The sequence below is a fragment of the Protomyctophum bolini genome (genome assembly GCF_963924005.1).
Source record: "Protomyctophum bolini genome assembly, chromosome: 8".
Taxonomy (NCBI): Eukaryota; Metazoa; Chordata; class Actinopteri; order Myctophiformes; family Myctophidae; genus Protomyctophum; species Protomyctophum bolini.
Genome location: NC_137869.1, coordinates 11,514,878 through 11,534,958, shown reverse-complemented (window position 1 = coordinate 11,534,958; position 20,081 = coordinate 11,514,878). Strand labels below are relative to the sequence as shown.

The 20,081-nt window shown below is 41.6% G+C and overlaps 1 protein-coding gene across 1 annotated transcript in view; it reads left to right on the top strand.

Moving 5' to 3' along the window:
• Window positions 1-16,323, top strand: part of cachd1 (cache domain containing 1) — a 98,248-nt gene extending 81,925 nt beyond the window's left edge. Inside the window, exons 22-27 of the mRNA XM_080771215.1 lie at window positions 605-721; window positions 1,521-1,672; window positions 2,622-2,783; window positions 6,905-6,982; window positions 7,229-7,330; window positions 13,909-16,323. Coding sequence (XP_080627341.1) covers window positions 605-721; window positions 1,521-1,672; window positions 2,622-2,783; window positions 6,905-6,982; window positions 7,229-7,330; window positions 13,909-14,159 — 862 coding nt within the window. The 3' untranslated portion in view covers window positions 14,160-16,323. The remainder of the gene's footprint in view (window positions 1-604; window positions 722-1,520; window positions 1,673-2,621; window positions 2,784-6,904; window positions 6,983-7,228; window positions 7,331-13,908) is intronic.
• Window positions 16,324-20,081: the final 3,758 nt, after the last annotated feature.

Below are 20,081 nucleotides of genomic sequence, written 5' to 3'. Positions count from 1 at the left end.
AAGCTTGTATGTCCAAAACCGTTTTTGTTTTCATTATTATTTATTAAAATTATGAAAATAGCCGAATAACAAGCTCACAGCGTGTTGCATCGCCTTGCGTTGCTATTTTGTAGATCAGATATTTTCACTACCTTTGTGTGACATTTGTATGATGAATTAGGCCCTAATTCTTAGGGCATTAATTTACGAAGAAAACAAAGTTTAAATAATTATGGAGATACAAGGTTTCTCTCCAACGGCAATGATGTGCTGTCACTGTCAAGAGTGTCATGCCCGTTACTCTTATTTAATTGTTGTCTCTCTCCGCGTCTTTTCTTTTCATAGCATCCAGGTCTTTTGTCAACAGCGTGCAAATGCTAATTTCTCTTTTGTCATTCTGATTTGACCATCAAACTCTCCCTGTGGTTTGATCGAGCAGTTTTGAGTATTCTTCCCCTTTGAGGTGCTTTGTTAAAATGCTTTTCTCTTTTTTTTGAGTGCATGTTTTATTTTAATTGAAGTGTTTTGATTGAAATGCCGGTTCAAGGGGTTTGATGCCATTAACCATTGTTGGATATTGGACTTTAAGTGTGAGTGTGTGTGTGTGTATTTATGTGTCTTATAGGAACCCCAGCTGTGAGGTTCATCAGGAGCCACTCAGTCTGAGTATGATTGACCCAGGACTTCAGGACAGCCTGCCTCAGTGCATCAACACCCGCTGTAGTCAAAGATACACCAGCAGGTACAACACACATACACACACACACACACACACACACACACACACACACGCACACAATTCAAATGAGCTTTATTGGCATGAGAAAACATACATTACCAAAACAAGTGTCAAAATATAATAAAAAACTGTTAAAAATCGGAAAAGTATATACAGTTGAATGCTGTACCCCACAGCATTGTATAAACAGAGTTATGTGACATTGAATCGACATTGAATCGATAGTGCATATAATAGGGTATAAAGCTTTTTTGAAACAAATAGTAGCAATTTTTTGCAGTCACTCTGGTACAAATGGTACCAGAGTGACTATCGTTCTCGAAACTATTTAAATGGTATACAAAAAAGCTTCAGATTTACAATGTGTGTAAAGGTAGCAGCTCTGTTTACATACTACAGATATGTCTACTACAGATAGTAGTCCTTAGGGTGGTTGTACATTGTACGCACACAGACCAAGACCATCAGACTAAGGTAGCACATAACACGCCCGTACACAACATACATTCATAGACCAACAGGTATGCAAGGGAAACTATGCTTTGCATATAATAAAATATTACATATATTAGTACATATAATTCACACTCACTGTAGCCATTAAAGACCTACAAGCTCACAGCACATTGTGAGCTTGTAGGTTGGCTATTTCCTGTTGTGTGAGAAGAACATAATTTCTATAGTATGTGCTTTTTTACCATATTTTGCCAAGTGAACATCTTCTTGATCCTTGGTGCATTCGTCACACAGAAACAAACTAACTGGCTATTTGCTTACTCTGGAATCCTGTGTTCTCTTTCAGTGACTGCTTCGGTGTGTTGGACTGTGAGTGGTGCATGGTGGACAGTGATGGCAAGACCCACTTGGACAAGCCCTACTGTGCTCTGCAGAAGGAGTGTTTTGGGGGCATTGTAGGGGCCAAAAGTCCTTATATGGATGGCATGGGGCTCGCAGGTGAGTTGGAAATGACCGCAAAATTAGAACTGTTAACCACGTCGTCTTATGATGGTGTTGCACAGTGAAAAATGCTGATCTACATAATCTGTAATGTGACGACATCTGTCACATTGTGATAAACTGTGAGCTTGTAGATTGGCTATTTTTGCTAAGAAAAGTTGAATGCAACTTTCGTAGCCTTAACACTCAGGATTTTGCTGCGTACTGTTACATTACTTGAATTGTAATGGGGTCTTCTGGGTCAATGGATACAAATGGATGTTGACAATCAATTAAAAAAGCAGACTTCTCTCTTTTCCTTGATGCTGATGCGTTTTGACGATAGCATGATAGCTGCCAGTGGCAGCTGGCAGATATCATGCTATCGTGGCTACGTGCTAGCTGTGTTGTTAGGGAAACATAAAGAGTGTAGAATAATGTACCGCCAACCATAGACATATACAGGTAGACGCCTCTTCCGGCTCTTGGGTGTCTGTATCTCAATGGAAGGCAACATGGAGGCAAGGGGAGGTGATATTGGCCGCAAGCTTTCCCAAGATTCCTTGCGAAGTATACAGAAGCAAAACGGAAGAACAGAAGGGGGGCGATCGGTAGACCAATCAGAGGCGTGTGCCTTCAAGATTCCGATTGACTGCCTCCTCCCATTGAAGACAGTTCGCCAATGAGGCATCTACTGTATATTTTTTTACATCTATGCCGTCAACAGGCGCAATTCAAGTTGCAACTTATTGAGCCACCAGAGGGAGCCTCTGTAGCTCTTTTCATAACCTCCAGTAATAAAGGTTTCACTTCCTCTGCTTCCTTCTGTCTGTATTTCTTCTCTTTCAATTCAATCAATTCAAAGGGGGGGGGGGGGGGGGGGTGGTATCAGCAAGAGAAAGCATATGTTTACATCGCCCAAAGCAAAAGTGGAACAAAACAATCTATTTCTCTTTCTCTCTCCCAGATGAGGAGGTGGCATCTTTGAACATGATCAAGAGTGCTCCGGTGGGTCCAGTAGCTGGGGGTATTATGGGATGCATCATGGTGCTGGTGCTAGCCGTGTACGCCTACAGACACCAGATCCACAGGCGCTCACACCAGCACATGTCCCCACTGGCTGCACAGGGTAAGACTGAGGGCATACTATACCATACACACACCAGCACATGTCCTCACTGGCTGCACAGGGTAAGGAGTGCATACTATACCATACACACACCAGCACATGTCCTCACTGGCTGCACAGGGTAAGACTGAGTGCATACTATACCATACACACACCAGCACATGTCCCCACTGGCTGCACAGGGTAAGACTGAGGAGGGCATACTATACCATACACACTAAGCACCTCGTTTATTTATGAAGCGCTTTTTTGTCCTCAATACAAAGTCAATTAGGGCAGATGGTAAAAATTAATAAAATTAAATAAATAAACTGAGACGAAGGTGAAAAGTGTGCAAGGAAGTAAGAGTAAATAGTGTTACTGTATACAGTGTTACCTGTATACTTCCATATATACTAGGTCATCTACAGTATATAATTATATCACTGCTCCGCTTAACTCCAAAATCTTAATTTTTCAGGAAATGGAAAAACAAATTTTCCATTTTTCAGAAATTGAAGTAAACCGTATATATTTTAAACAAAGCAATACTGCCTCATCAATGTTGGTATTGTGACTTTATATATTATCAGATACTTGCATGTGTCCTTATATTATCACCACTTTACCAGAATACAGCAGGTGTATACAGGTGGTTTTCTCTGTCAAGATAGTTCTTATCAATGAGAAACCTCTTAACTCCACTTGGATAAAGGCGCTATATAAATTCACCATTTACCACTGACAATGGATCTCCAAGTTTGATTATCACATATACACGCACGCACGCATAGTCGCACACACACCCTCTTTTAGTATCCGTCTGTCTCTCGCTCGCTCGCTCATTCACATGTACGCACAGGCGGGCATACACACACATACACACACACACACACACACACACACACACACACACACACACACACACACACACACAAACTGTTTGTTTATCTTCCGTGCAGCTCTGAGGCTGAGCTACAGTCAGTGCTCCCACAGAGCAGTGGAGTTAAGTGTTTCTACCGATAGTTTGAGGATCAAATGGAGTTAAGAGGCTTCAATATGTTCATAACAACACAGAGACGTAAGGGTGTTCAGTAGCATCGATTTATGCAAGAAAATCAAAAACCTCAAAAATGGAGTTATGAGGTTTCCTCCTGACAGCAACGATATCCTATATACAAGTGAAAAGGTGTACCCATACTCATTCTTCATGCTCTATCTCCGACCGAACCACACTTTCACCACACATCTCTATATGCAAAATAAATTCGCCACCCTCCCCGAACTGACATAGCCTATTTTTTAGCCGTTCAAGTTTCTTAGTTACTCTGCAAATATTACTTTTATGAAAATCACGATCGAGCCAGCAGATAAACGGGTGCCACAACACGCCGAGAAACAAGGAATTTAACCACGCTACTTGCATACACTGCAACTCGCTTACAATTCGCAAACCTGGCAACACTGCCTGCCTCTTACGTCACCAGCTCTGTTCCTCCTGGCCTCCGTAGTCCGTCGCGCTCACAATCTGTCGCAGCCATCTTGCTTTTCTTTTGGATGGGCGAGTGGACATTTAATGCTAATAAATTAATTATAGGTCCAGCAAGCAAATCATGATGGTCTGATTGTGCTCAATAGGTCACAATAACATTCCGAAATTAGGTGTTGTGTTTTGTATGGCATTTTCCCCAGTAGTAGTTGCATATCTATCTCAGCTTTTGCCTGATAGCACACATGCTAACGTCAGCAGCCATAGCAACATACAGTGTGCGCAGACATAACATGAGTTGTTTACAACACAAACACACGGCCTTTTAACCACGCAATACACACAACAGCTCGGGAGTTATTAAACCCAACGTGGACGCTGTTTCAGTGTTACATTTGCTGCGCATATCGGAATAATTGTAACGGCATGCATGATAAATGTAACAACGCTAAAAAACACCATTAAACATATCGTTTTCAGCTTAAAGCTATTACATTTCATTGAAGCAACTCCTTAGCATTGTTTTCATACCATGGATGTGATAAGATAATGTATCAAACATAAGGGAAATATTAAATAGCATCGGGTGTACCAGTTTGGCCATTTCTTTTTTTTCAATGGGGCAATACATTGATTAAACAAACGTTTGATTGATTGAGTTGTACAACGTTATACAACCCTAAACTAATTTTAGAATACACTACACAATACAATACAATTTTAGAACATATTTTGCACGTTCCATTTTTTTACTCAGAGATCCCTTTAGCTACACATGTCATATTTCCAGGCAACGGACCTACACATGTCAGCTACCATAAACCACTTCAAGTTATTAGGACGAAATAACTGACAGGAGTGACGGTGCTGTGCTGTGAGTAAACTAATAGGGGAGAGCCGCCAAGGATGTAACATTTTGCACGTTTCATTCTTTTACTCAGAGATCCGTTTAGCTACACATGTAATATTTTCAGGCAACGGACCTACACATGTCAGCTACCATAAACCACTTCAAGTTATTTTTTTGATAAAACAGGTCGGGAGTTATTCAACCGAACGTGGACGCTGTTTCAGTGTTACATTTGCTGCGCATATCGGATCAATTGTAACGGCATGCATGATAAATGTAACAACGCTAAAAAACACCATTAAACATATCGTTCTCAGCTTAAAGCAATTACATTTCATTGAAGCAACTCCTTAGCATTGTTTTCATACCATGGATGTGATAAGAAAATGTATCAAACATAAGGGAAATATTAAATAGTATCGGGTGTACCAGTACCAGTTTGGCCATTTCTTTTTTTTCAATGGGGCAATACATTGATTAAACAAACGTTTGATTGATTGAGTTGTACAACGTTATACAACCCTAAACTAATTTCAGAATACACTACACGATACAATACCATTTCAGAACATATAATATTGGCCAATATGTCAAATATGTAAATATTACATATAATGGCATTGAATGGAAGCGGACCATTTGTAACACATGTTACAAATGACCCGCTTTTGCAAGTTTTCTTTGCAGTTGCTTACAGACCAGAATGAACGTGAATTCCGTCTAAACACGATGCAAACTAATGAAGAACATAAGCATGAACACATCCATGTGGATTTTTATTCACCAACACCAAAGACAAAAATTGTACCACACATATACTCCAGGTGTAAAATTAGACGCATTTTGAAGGTCAACACTTCAAACTTCAAACTCCTGGCCACGTAGAGTACGTTGCTGTACACATACTGACGCGATGGCGTCATGGTGGCGTTGACCAATCAAGATATAACGTCCATGTTACAACCGTGAAGCGTTACAACCTTGGCGGCTCTCCCCTACATTTGTTACTAACATTAGGTTGTGGCGAAGTAGACACGTGGCCAGCAGATACTGTGTTTTGGACAAACAGGCTAGGTATTGGTGTTGATTTGGGTCAACTGGACAAACAGCGTGGTGTTGTTTTGTGTCTGTGTTTGTGTTGGAGCGCCTCAGTGTGGCCGTACAGGTCATGTGCAACCTCTTCCACAGAGAGATGGAGACACTAAATCTCAGCTGGACAAACATGTTTGCATGCATGCATCGCTGCCTTGCATGCTGTGTGCTACTGTTGAGTCTGTCACTTACTTTGACTGATTTATGGCATTGTCTTTCTGTTAAAATCCAACTATGTTAATTTAAGAACTCTGGGCATATAGGTCATTGTTTATTCACTGTGCACACGTGTAGCCTATTGTATGTCAGACTGTATGTCTGTCCCACAGTCACAATCCTTTAGTACTTAGGCTGTGGAAATATTCAGGACAAAACAATGGTACATTTCCAATAACCCATTCGTTACTACATGTGGAGTCAACTCCCGCCATTTATTTCTTCCCATAGTGCGTGGCAAAGTCGCTCTGGGATGAGTGCGCGCGTAGCGCGCACGAAATTCTAGTATTCCATATGCAGCAAGCAGCAGCATTTACTAATAACCTGATTGAATGCTCCAGAGAAACAGAACAAAATCGTTTATTCTTAACTTAGTTAAACACTAAGTTAAACCTGTCAGGTTTAACTAATATTAGGTTGTGATGTCACAGTCACTGAGTTTTTTGTAGTCCATTTTTCTAAATATTTTCTTATTTTTCCACTTTGTTTGTCCAGAGATGTCAGTGAGAATGTCCAACCTGGACAACGAGAGGGACGAGAGAGACGAAGACAGCCACGAGGACAGAGGAATTAGTAAGTACATGTGACGTATACTGACTGTCTGTCTTTCTGTAGGTATAATCTTTTTTAATTAAAATAAAAAAATAAAAACGTTTGTACTTTCACTCAAGTAATTTGTAATACAGGACTTTTACTTGTAACAGAGTATTTATACATTGTGGTATTGTTAATTGTACTTAAGTAACAAATTAAGCCTTTGGACTTTCATAGCGGTAGTAGTAGTTTTGAGTTGACTCGTGTTCTCTCTCTGTGTTCCAGTAAGCAACACACGCTTTATTGCCGCTGTTATTGAGAGACACACCCACAGCCCTGAACGCAGGCGGAGGTACTGGGGACGATCGGGGACAGAGAGTGACCATGGTAAGAAGCACACACACACACACACGCACGCACGCGCGCACGCTGCGTTCACACGAGAAGATGCAAAGATACAGTCCCATTGATTTTCAATGATGAGTCAACGACGAGACAAAAATACACCAATTACAGAACGCTAATTATAGGATTCTTTGATAATACTTTTTTTTTTAGAACTGTGTGTTGTTTTAGCTAACTTTGTAACAATGACTCAAAAATAGACTAGTGTTCCTGAGTGGGTGGCAGTGAGTTTATAAAATATTCCCTGATTTCAACTAATCCATTCATCAAAGTTGGGAACTTCATGTGGGGAAGTTGCTCCACATAGTGCCACCTCTAAAGGTTTACAGCCAAGAACAAGACATGAAGCAAAAAGAGAAAACACTTCAAAGGATGCGTCATATGTGGAACTCTCCCACTTATGCTCCATTTACAGTGAGGGAATGGATCTGATTTATAATAAGAGTGAGATTAAAGCCTGCGGAACCCAGGATGAGTTGAACTAATGGGAAGTGGGGGTGTTTGCACATTGGGGATTCAGTACAAAGTCACTGCTTCTCTTTGCTCAGTCAAAGGTGTTCTCCTACCACTGAAGGTTTTGATCAAATGCACACACACACACACACACACACACACACACACACACACACACACACACAGTAGCAGCAGGGGGGATTTGACAACGTGCATGACTTGTGACTTTAATTTGGCGCTTTTCCGTTAGTTTCCCTTCAAGTTTTTCAACTGGAAACACCTCCTTATGGCTTAGCGTGCAAAATAAAAGTTTTTCACTACATCCTGCGAACATTCTAGCCTTGCTTGTGTGTTCAGGGACTGCACTAGCGAGAGCCCACTGATCTGATGTATGCATGCGTACACGCATGCACATACATGGAGGTGCTGGGTGACGGACTGACTGACGGAAAATGCAAGTTTTTATAATAAAAAGTGTAAAATAAATTGTTAATAATAATGGTCAGCACCTTTGCGGGTTTACCTTATTGGATTTGTATCTCCAAAATGTCAACTATTTAATAGTTGAGAAGAAAGCTGGGTGATTTATTTTTAATCAACTCCATTGCAGTAAAGGTCATTCTTGGTCTCAACTCCCAAGTTAAATGCATATCTTTTAGCAGATGATGTCACCTGTCACTGTTCCAGAAGGAGGATAACGGCAAAATGGAGACGGGTTTTTACAGAATATTGATGGATTGCAAATGCCAGAGGCAGCGCATGTTCAGCCTCCCAGTGATCGGAGGCGTTTCGTACAAAAGGTTATACGTTTCACTGGGAAGTGTTCTGAGAAGGGTGGAAAAAAGATGGTGTTGGAAGGAGGGAGCAGTTGAAACGAGCCAAGGCCATCCCACGCACATCTATGCACTACTCCGTCACATAAAGAAACAAGTTTATTAACCCATTCTGACCGGGCACCCATTTTGGTGTTGGCATCATGTTATGCTTTAGCTATTGAAAAATAGCAGATCTACAAGCTCATATCGCGCCACCGAGTGGCGCGATACGAGCTTGTAGGTCTGCTATTTTTGAAAAATTCGAAGAACGACTGACATTTTTAGAATCTGATCTCAGGTCAGAATGGGTTCATCAGACCAGTGTGTGTCCAGTGGAAACCTCGTATGAATCTGATCTCAGGTCAGAATGGGTTAAATGCTCAGGTCACTGGTTTACAGCCTTGTACCAGGCTTCAATACTGCCGAACGCTCGCGCACACACGTGCACGCGCACATGCACACAGTCAGTCAGATATTTGTTGCGTCTCTGGACATTTCATGTTTAATCAACAGTCATGGTAGATATTTTCCATAAATATGATGAAGGAGGTACTCCGGATGGGATGGTTGTAATAAGATACAGAGATAGATGGATGTTCCTATTCTCCATGTGCACTGGCTCCATAAAGAGGCTGCTTCAGGAATAAAGGAAAATGGCATTCATGTTGTTTAGAAATTTGTTTGTGTGGAAATCCAGTTGGTACACAAGCAACCTTAACCATGTTTAAAGGTCATTCCTCATATGCAGCTCCCTGTTTCCTCGAGGCACAACTACACATAGAGCCCTTATATAAATGCAGCCAATCTCAGTATGAATATTGATGTCGTGAATTCTCATAATGTTATTCATTATTTTTATTTTTTAAACCTTGATAAGAAATGCTCAGAACAAAACCACAAAAAGAGAGAAACTCCCAAAGGGCAAATGTGAGTCAGTCCTCTGCAATTAAATGAATAGTTTGTTTGATATGTTTATTGACAATGTTTACATGTACAGGGAAATGCACATAGTTATACATCACCATCAAAAGGATAAATGCAAGAAAGCCAACGGCTTATTTCCATTGCAGTCCCTTAGTTGAAAATGAAACACAGCAATGAATGTGTGAGTGTATGAGTGAGCATGTCCATGTGAGTGTTTTAGGAATGGGTTATTATTATTATTATTATTATTATTAAGTACATTTTTTGTGTGTGTGTTTTTCGTGTGAGTGCGTATGTGTGCGTGTGCCTATATGTATGTGTGTACACAAGAGACAAAGGGTACATAACACACATCAGGGGGATATGCAATAGTAAGGATACAGCATTCAATGTACAATAAATTAAAGTAATAGTAGAGATAAAAGAAAAAGACATTTACAAATTAGATGGACTTGGCACCTAGACCGAAGATAGGTTAGGATGTAGCCTGCTTAACCATGCACTGAAGTTTAGCTTAAGTTTAAGTTAGGTCCAGCTTTTAGTCAGCCATATCTTCAGGGAGGACTTAAAAGTGATAATGGAGCTGGTAGTTTTAAGCTTTTTGGGCATCTCATTCCACCTTACAGCTGCCGAGTGTAGAAATGAGTTTTTCCCCATACAGCTGCTGAATTTTACAGGTATAAGGTCTGTGTACGTCTTGTGAAATGATTGTGAACATTACTAACCTTAGAAAAGTAGTTATGAAGGTATGTCGGGGTGTCCTTGCTTTGTATCCTGTGGACCATTCATAGTGTTATTAATGATACTCTTTCGTCTACCCTGAGCCAATTGAGGCTATCAAAATGAGTAGGGAGAAGATGTGTTCTGGGATTTAGGATAACGATAATTCATTTATTTTGTGAGGTTTGGAGTTTATTTTTCAAAGCTGCACAACTTGCATACTCAAAATTACATTGGACCAGAGCCCTGCTAATATTTGCAGCATTTCTATTTAAGAATGAGGATGTTGCAGTGCTCAAAAGCCCCAGGACCCGATGGCTATACCTCTGAATTTTACAAGACATTTACTGAACTCATATCTCCCCTTTTACTTAAAGTGTTTAATGAATCTCTCAACGCCGGCCACCTCCCACCAACTTTCTACCAAGCTAGCATCTCTGTTCTACTCAAAAAGGATAAAGACCCGCTTAATCCAGGTTCATACAGGCCTCTGAGTCTTTTGAATGTTGATGCTAAAATTCTAGCAAAAGTTGTGGCTACGCGCTTGGAAAAAGTGCTCCCAACTGTGATACATACTGATCAAACGGGGTTTATAAAAGATAGACATCTATTTTTTAATCTCAGACGCCTATTCGACATTATATATTCTCCCAGTAGCACCCCCCAAGATACGGAGATACTGTTATCTCTTGACGCCGAGAAGGCCTTTGATAGGGTAGAGTGGGACTTCCTCCTCTCGACCCTGTCAAAATTTGGGTTTGGTCCAACCTTCACTTCCTGGGTTAAACTACTTTATGCTTCTCCATTAGCTTCTGTACATACAAACGGATACAGGTCTGAAAACTTCCCTTTGAATCGCTCGACCAGACAAGGCTGCCCTCTCTCACCACTGCTCTTTGCCTTATCTATTGAGCCGCTTGCAATTGCACTACGTGCTTCAGACACCTACACTGGTATCTTCAGAGGAGATAGAGAGCATAAAGTCTCACTTTACGCTGACGATTTATTATTATACATATCCAAACCTTCCACATCTATTCCTAGTATTATGTCCACCTTAAAGAGTTTTGGCAGGGTTTCGGGGTATAAAGTCAACGTTTCCAAAAGCGTTTTATTTCCTATCAATACACAAGGCAATCAAACTTTTGGCTCCCACCCATTTAATGTTACAACCAGCTTTCGATATTTAGGAATCATAGTAACCAAAGCACTTAACGACTTGCTCAAGCAAAACCATACAAAACTTTTTGAACGTACTGAACAAGACTTAACGAAATGGTCGAACCTTCCTATCTCACTTGCCGGCCGAATTAATATAATTAAAATGAATGTCCTCCCTAAATATCTGTTTCTATTCCAATGTATTCCAATTTTTGTTAACAACACTTTTTTTAAGAATCTGGATAAAATTATCTCCAAGTTCATTTGGGATAAGAAACACCCCCGAATAAAGAAGGATTTTTTGCAGAGGCCTAAATCAGATGGCGGAATGGCATTACCTAACTTCAAACTCTATTACTGGGCGTGTAATTTACGTGCACTCTCATTTTGGCTCCAAGATCAATTGCCTACATGGGCATTTATTGAAGGTCAATGTTGTCCCCCAACATCGTTGTCAGCTTTAATCTTTTCCCCAGTGGCCTCAAGATATACTAAGTTGCCAAAGGATTCCATAGTCTCGCATTCTCTCAAAATTTGGCTCTCAATACGAAAGCATTTCGGTTGGCACCCGGGCTCTGTGCGCGCACCACTGGTCGCTAACCATGCTTTTTTACCGTCCCTCTCTGACTCATTATTTAAAGTGTGGCATAGAAATGGTATTCACTCCTTCAAAGATCTTTATATTGATGGGTTATTTCCGACCTTTGAACAAATACGACGCAAATTCAATTTACCCCAATCACATTTCTTTAGATTTCTACAGATACGACATTTTTTAACACAACACACTGATTCATTTCCAAACATACCTCCCAACTCATCAATGGAATCTATATTTCTACCTGACCCATTGCTCAAAGGAGGTGTTTCTATTATTTATAACTCTCTCTCATGTTTAGATAATAATGCCTCCTTGGAGTATTTAAAAACTGCTTGGGAAAACGACTTAGGAATATCTATCACTGACGAGCAATGGTCTACATCTCAAAAGTTTGTGCACTCTTCTTCAGTATGTGCCAGGCACGGTCTTATACAGTTTAAAATATTACACAGATTACATTTGTCAAAGGAAAAACTCAACAGAATGTATCCAAATGTGAATCCAGCCTGCGACAGATGTGGCCAGTCGCCGGCCACTCTAGCTCATATGTTCTGGCATTGCACAAAACTAAGATCATATTGGCAAAATATATTTAAATCACTGTCAGACATTGTTGAAAAACCTTTTGACCCGGATCCACTAACAGCAATTATGGGAGTCACAGGGCCCGGGGTCAAACTGTCTACTTTCCAATATAACATGGTAAAATATGTGACTCTACTGGCTCGCAGACTGATACTGTTGAATTGGAAACAAGCACAGGTTCCAACTCACACTTCACTTATGAAGGATGTTATGCATTACTTACAATTGGAAAAGATTAAATTTGAATTGAGAGGGAGTGAAGATAGGTTCTACCAGACATGGCAACCCTTCATTGAATATTTTAATAGGTGCACGCTAACCCCTCCTACACAATAGATAGCACAATAGAAAATTGGAAAGAAAGAAAAGGAACTGAAAGAAAAGGAACTGAGTGTTTTTTCTTTATTTTATTTTTTATTATTTAAAAAAGAATGTCTAATTTACTTAATTCACAACATGTTGGTAGTTTGAGAGCAAGAGTGTCTGTCCTGTTGTCTGTTTTGTTTGTCTGTTCACACTTGTCATTGTTTAACTGTTTTTCTTTGTTTTACACTTATGTCTTTTTTTATTATACTGTATGTGGAACATTTACAGTGCCTGTTATTTTTTTCATTTTTATTTAACTGAATTACTTATTATCATTGTCTAAATCTGAAATTGTCTTTCAAAAATGCCTAATAAAAACAGTATTAAAAAAAAAAAGAATGAGGATGTTCTAGCGAGGAATGACCTGTAATGCCATACTCTCTCCGGATAGGTTATTGTCCAATATACATCCAAGGTACTTGATTGCTTCCTTGGCCGAAACTTCAACGTTACCAGCTACGACCTTGAACCCTGGGGATTTCTTTAGTTTCGCTCTAGACGCAAAGAGAATAAATTCAGTTTTGCCGAGATGTAGAGACAGCCTATTGTCTACTAGCCAGGAACTGATCTTGAGCGGTTCTGAACTCGGCACTCTTTCTACCTCCAATTTGACTTGGTGTGAGACAAAAAGAGCAGCATCATCAGCAAAGAGATACAGATTGCAGCCACAGGCTGACTGCATGTCATTGTCGTATACTAAGAAGAAGAGTGTACCTAGTATGCTCCCCTATGCTCGCTTGTTAGAGGAAGAGGTGAAGATATTGTGCCATTAATGTCCAACGGTGTTATGAGCGCATACTGGATGCAGTTGATCACCGTAATCAATTGATATTAAAAAATGCGTGATAAGGCAGGGAGGTACATACGAAAATAGCCGTCAAAAGGCGCAATTGGTGATAAATGAGTTAATGATACCACCTCATGTGTATCTGCAGGTTACAGCACCATGAGCCCGCAGGAGGACAGCGAGAATCCGCCCGGCAACAACGACCCACTCTCAGCCGGCGTGGACGTGGGTAACCATGACGACGACCTGGACCTGGACACGCCCCCGCAGACGGCAGCGCTGCTCAGTCACAAGTTCCACCCCTACCGCCACACGCACACTCACCACCACCCGCTGCACACACACACACACCACCTACAAGCTGCGGTCACCGTGCACAGCGTGGATGCGGAATGCTGATCCCTGCGCTGGGCCCTTCTCCTCGAGACAGAGCTATTTTTATCTAAAGACTACTTTTTTAAAGACTTTTCTGCTTCAGTGGACAGCAGACACGAACCATGGAAGGATGGAAGGGGCCACGACATGAGATAAGCCCAACTTGAACCCACACTGTCTGGACTTACAAGACTTTAGCCACAGAGCTAAATGGAACTGGAATTCTGGAGCTGGAATGGAATATAAGGATTAAGTTGCCTGCAGTGTCGATTTTCTGCCAAATCCATAGCTTTTCCAGTAGAACCCATTTGAATTCTGTACAGTTGGGCATTAAATTACTAACCATGGGCTAGTACACATTGCCATGTCACTCTCTTAGAGAGATGAAGGTGGTAACATGTCGGTCTGGAGTTTAATATTTCAAAAGGAAACTCTGCATCCGCTCTCCCAGATGGGCCTACAATCAGTAGGAACAAACATAGGGCTCTTTGAAGGAGTTTGTCAGCACGGAGCAAAGTAAGGTCACCACTGGAACTGGCTTACATAAGGAAATAGTCATACCGTACCAGTGGTCATACTGTACCAGTGCCACACCACCACCCACCTTACATAAGGACATAGTCACACTGTACCAGTGCCACACCACCACCCACCTTACATAAGGACATAGTCACACTGTACCAGTGCCACACCACCACCCACCTTACATAAGGACATAGTCATACTGTTCCAGTGCCACACCACCACCCACCTTACATAAGGACATAGTCATACTGTACCAGTGCCACACCACCACCACCCACCTTGGAATACTACATGTGATGGCGCTCCTCCTTTGCTCCAGTCCTCCATCCCCGCCTCCAAAGGGGTTTCTTCCACTAATCTCGCCTGAAGTGAGGGATAGTTGGCTTGATGGACACACCATTCCATTCTCTATAAACAAGTCACTACAGGAGGCCCCTGTTCTGTTTCGTTTCCCCACTTTAGATGCAGCCGGCCTCCTTGGCTCATCAGAAAACATTGCGCTGTTCTCTGAAAATGGTATAAAATCCTAATGGAGGAGCTGTTGCGTCTATCCCGAAAAAGAGTGGGTTGCTAATAAATATCCCATAAACTTGTTGGCAAACACAAGCTTCTCGATTTCATAAAAAAACATAAAAAGGATATTAAAAAAATAAAAGATTATTTTTCTACTATTTATTGAAGAGGTGGATTGTGGGATACGACCAGGCATGGCTGACCACACTTTGTTACTCTGTTAGCCGAGAAACAGATGCTTGCCCACATGTTCTCTTCCCCTTCTTGTAACCAGCACATCATATCCTGTGACCCCTACTATAAGGGGAAGTGATTGATGATAGCACATTTCTTCTGAATTGTTTCGTCATTATTATTATTTTTCTATCTTAGTTGTGAATCAGGAGGTTTTATGTTCTCTTGTGATGATGGACTTATTTAGACAAAAAAGATTCACATTCTCAAGAACCTTCTACCCTCACTGTCCTTTTAAGCTCTCGATGGTCGAGTCACATTCAGACTCAGAGAGAAGACAAAATACCAGCCCAACATGCTGGTGGTTTAATACTGCTGGGGGGTTAAGGGGTTGGGGACCGTTTAGGACCCTTGTGTGGAGATGAGAGAAACCTGAATGTCCATAGGCTACATGTGCCTATTTGGCCAAATACGACAGCAGGACCTATACAGAATGAGTTCCTCTCATCCTATCCCACCACCTGAGGAAAAGGAGATACTGCAACTGTGCTCTTTGTGAAACTAGATCACACAGAGCCATTTACCACTTAAACCCTATATATTTAGTTGACTGGGGTCACCCATGGGTTCAATGCCAGATCCACTCCTTTTGTCCCTCTACACCAAATCTCAGTAAATGTCGCGTTACAATGCGTTGAGTTTGTAAATCTTCTATTTTCACAGAATGTCCGCCCCAGAATAGGGTCACTAGGGTTCATGTGGTTAAACGATAGAGATGCTGCTGTTCATCGTCGTACAGAGGTTACTCTAACCTGTAGACCACCTCTGTGGTTAACCACTCAAAACACCTTTTCTACACTTTGTGTGTGTGTGTGTGTGTGTGTGTGTGTGTGTGTGTGTGTGTGTGTGTGTGTGTGTGTGTGAGAGAGTGTGAGAGAGTGAAATAGGGAGTGAAGTAATGAGTTAGAGAGGATATCTCTTCAAAGCATCACCATTGAATGCATTATACCTTTATTTTCAAAATGATGTTAGAGAATAGAGATGAAACTATTATGTCTGAGCAATCTTTTTCTGATGAAGAGTCACTTGACCCTGTATGTTCTTAGTAGTTTTAATTGTCCGACTGCACAGATTAAGCAAATATAGTATGCATTTCTTAGTGGGTGCAAAATGGAGATCATTCTCAAAGATTCAGTATGAAGTGTAAATACAAAACCACAAATGGCTATTCATGTGTTCTCACACACTTTTTTTTATGTTGGAAATACACGTGTACTTCAAATGATGCTAAGACATTTGGGTTGATATATTGAATAGTCTGTTCATGGTATCTGACTATAATATTTGCGATGCCTTGGATGTTTTTTATTATTATTATTATTCAGTTTTATCTTTCTTTAGGTCCATATTGGATGGAAGTCAGTACTTGCAAAATGAATACACCGTTTTAAGTTCAGGTGTCTTTAAGAGACTCCTCTGTTTATATGTTGTCATGTTCACGGCGGGGGGGAGGGGGGTGGTTCTATCAAACAGATAGCAAATGATGGTACTGTATTTTTTCACTGAGTGGAGACCAATATAACATGTAGTGGACGGTTAAGGGGGTTACGCCTGATTTATGCTTGTGCAACACAGTGAACAACCAAACGTAACTCTGGCTTTAGGCCACTCTAGTTACGTCACTAGTTCTCAACATAAGCCATAAGCATTCATTATTGTAGAATAGGACATTGGTCAGTTATACTTAATTTTGGCAGATTTACATTTTTCAATATGTGTCCATCCCAGGTTAATTTCTTGAACTTTAAACTATGATTAATTTGTCCAAATCTGCCAATTAAACCAACACAGCCTTAAAGGTTCATGTTTTCAAAATTAGTGAATGAGTGATTTCACGTCATATAATTAACACCTTGCTGTTTTTTAACTCGATACTGGGCATGTTTACGTATAGATATAAAAACCTAGAATGCCTCATTCATTGGCCGCTGCAGTTCATTGGACCAACCTGTATCGCACAGGAAGGTGGAAGTCAAGCGGAAGTGTGGAAGGCACACTGCGCCGCTGCCTCTTAACCCATTCTGACCTGAGATCAGATTCTAAAAATGTCTTTTACATCCTGACAGTTTTCTGAAAATTGTATGTTTCTATGTCAGTCGTTCTTCGATTTTTCAAACATAGCAGACCTACAAGCTCGTAGATCTGCTATTTTTCAATAGCTAAAGCATAACATAACGCTAACGCCAAAAGGGGTTCACGCCTAAAATGGGTTAAGAGCTGCGTACGAAAAGACCCGCCCCCACCTGCCTCTGATTGGCCTACTCCGCTGACGCCCCAGAGCCAAAAGGAGGTGTCTACCTTTATATGTCTACCACTAACGTGAAAATATTCTACCAAGCAGAATTTTTTATTTTAACAATTTCACAGTTCTGGTTCTGTGATCCGACTATTGATGGATATATTTCTTTTATTTATACAAGCTCAAATGTTTTCATATTAGTTTGGTAAGTGAAGTGCCAAGTGTAATCTCCATTACAAACAACAAACCAACCCTCTCAACCACTTCAACAGTGGTAACAAAGCAATCCTGTTGTATTTCCAGTTCATCTTTAAAAAAGGGAATACCGAATCAATCATAGCAGCAGTCTTGTGAATAACTCCAGGATTTAGTTTAGCTTTTAAGAGTAATTTCGTAGTTTATTTTATATGGAGAGTATTTTAACAGTATTTACTGTGTGTGTGTGTGTGTGTGTGTGTGTGTGTGTGTGTGTGTGTGTGTGTGTGTGTGTGTGTGTGTTCGTGCGCACAGAACACTCTGAATCTCATTAATGTACTGAAGGAACTCTACCCCGCCATCTCATGTATCATGGAGTTATCAAATGGAGATTTATTGCAATGTGAATGTGATAAAACAAAATCCACTTTACCTACAATATTGTCTGGGTGGCATTCATTTGTTTATGTTAACATGCATTTCATTACATTTTATGTGGTGACTTATAAATCTTTGTCTTTTAATCTTTAATTTGCAAAAGGAAAGTTAATTTAGCAAAATAAATTCTCTTCTAACTTCATTAATGGTAAACCAGCTTATTATGCTAATTATACTACTTGTACTACTGGACCTGACAGCCGCCTACGACACCGTTTGGCACCGCGGACTCCACCTGAAGTTGCTGAGAACCATCCCGGACCGACACTTGGTCAACTTCATCATGGAGATGCTGTCAAACCGCAGCTTTATTCTCCAGACCAGCGATGGCCAGCGCAGCAGGCTCAGAAGGCTGAGAAACGGGGTCCCACAAGGGTCTGTCCTCTCACCAATGCGCTTCAATATATACATCTTTGACCTGCCAGTGACGACATCTCGTAGGTATGGGTATGCGGACGACCTAGCCATCATGCTACACCGACCATCGTGGAAGGAGGTTGAAGAGGGCCTCAACCAGGATATGGTCACTCTGGCTGCCTACCTTCGCAGGTGGCGCCTGCAGCTCAGTACCGGGAAGACTGTGTCGGCAGCATTCCATCTCTGCAACAAGGAAGCAAGAAGGGAACTGGAGATCTCCGTGGACAACAAACCCCTGGAGTTCCAGCAGGCTCCAAAGTACCTTGGCGTACGCCTGGACAGGACACTGTCCTACAGGCAACATCTGGAGGAAGTGAGGGCCAAAGTAACAGCAAGGGTCTCTCTCATCCGCCGCCTTGCTGGCACGACCTGGGGGGCCTCTGCCAAGGTACTACGCATCTCCACACAAGCTCTTGTCTTCTCTACAGCCGAGTACTGTGCCCCAACCTGGAGCAGAAGCCCACACGCCAAGAAGGTTGACACGGCCATAAACAACGCCCTCCGGATCATCACTGGCTGCCCGAAACCCACCCCCCTGTTCTACCTGCCAGTCCTAGCAGGAATAGCCCCAGCTGGCCTACGACGAGAGGCTGCCACCCTCGCCCTGGCAAGAAAAGCCCAGGAACACGACTGGCACCTCCTCCATGACACCACAACTATGGCAACGCCTCCAAGCAGACTCAAGTCCCGCCACCCATACAATCAGGCTGCGCAAGAGCTGCTTATTTCCATCCCGGAGGATCTGACAACTAAAGCCTGGCTGGCGGCAGCATGGAAGCAGGAGTGGGAGTCGGCAGGACAGACACGTCTACACCATTACGTCCCGGATCCTGGAGATGGCGTCGACGGAGAAGACCTACCTCGCCGGCAATGGACCCTCCTCAACCGCCTACGCACAGGGGTCGGCTGCTTCAAAGCGTCCATGAAGAAGTGGGGCCTAACAGACAGCGCAGCGTGCGAGTGCGGGGAGCCTGAGCAGACTGCCAACCACATCATCAGCGCCTGTCCCCTGCATAGACCACCTTCAGAGGAGGGCCTCTTCCGAGTGGGACCTGAGACGAGGGCATGGCTACACGACACAACGCTGGACATATGACGATACACGAAAGATGCTAATTATGAAAAGAAGATTGCAGAACTAAGATATGAATAATCTTGGTAATAGTGATGATAATTATAACAGTAGGCCTAAAGATAACAAATAATGATACTGATTCATAAAAATACTACTAATAATAGTATCAATAATAGCGTCGTCCAAGCTTGTTAGTACAGTCTCTGATATGTGATGGTAAATTGTTCCAAAAGTGTGGTCCTCTGAACTTCATGGAAAATTGGGCAGAAAGCAGAATGAAGATCAACGGATGCTCTGGTGTAATGAATTT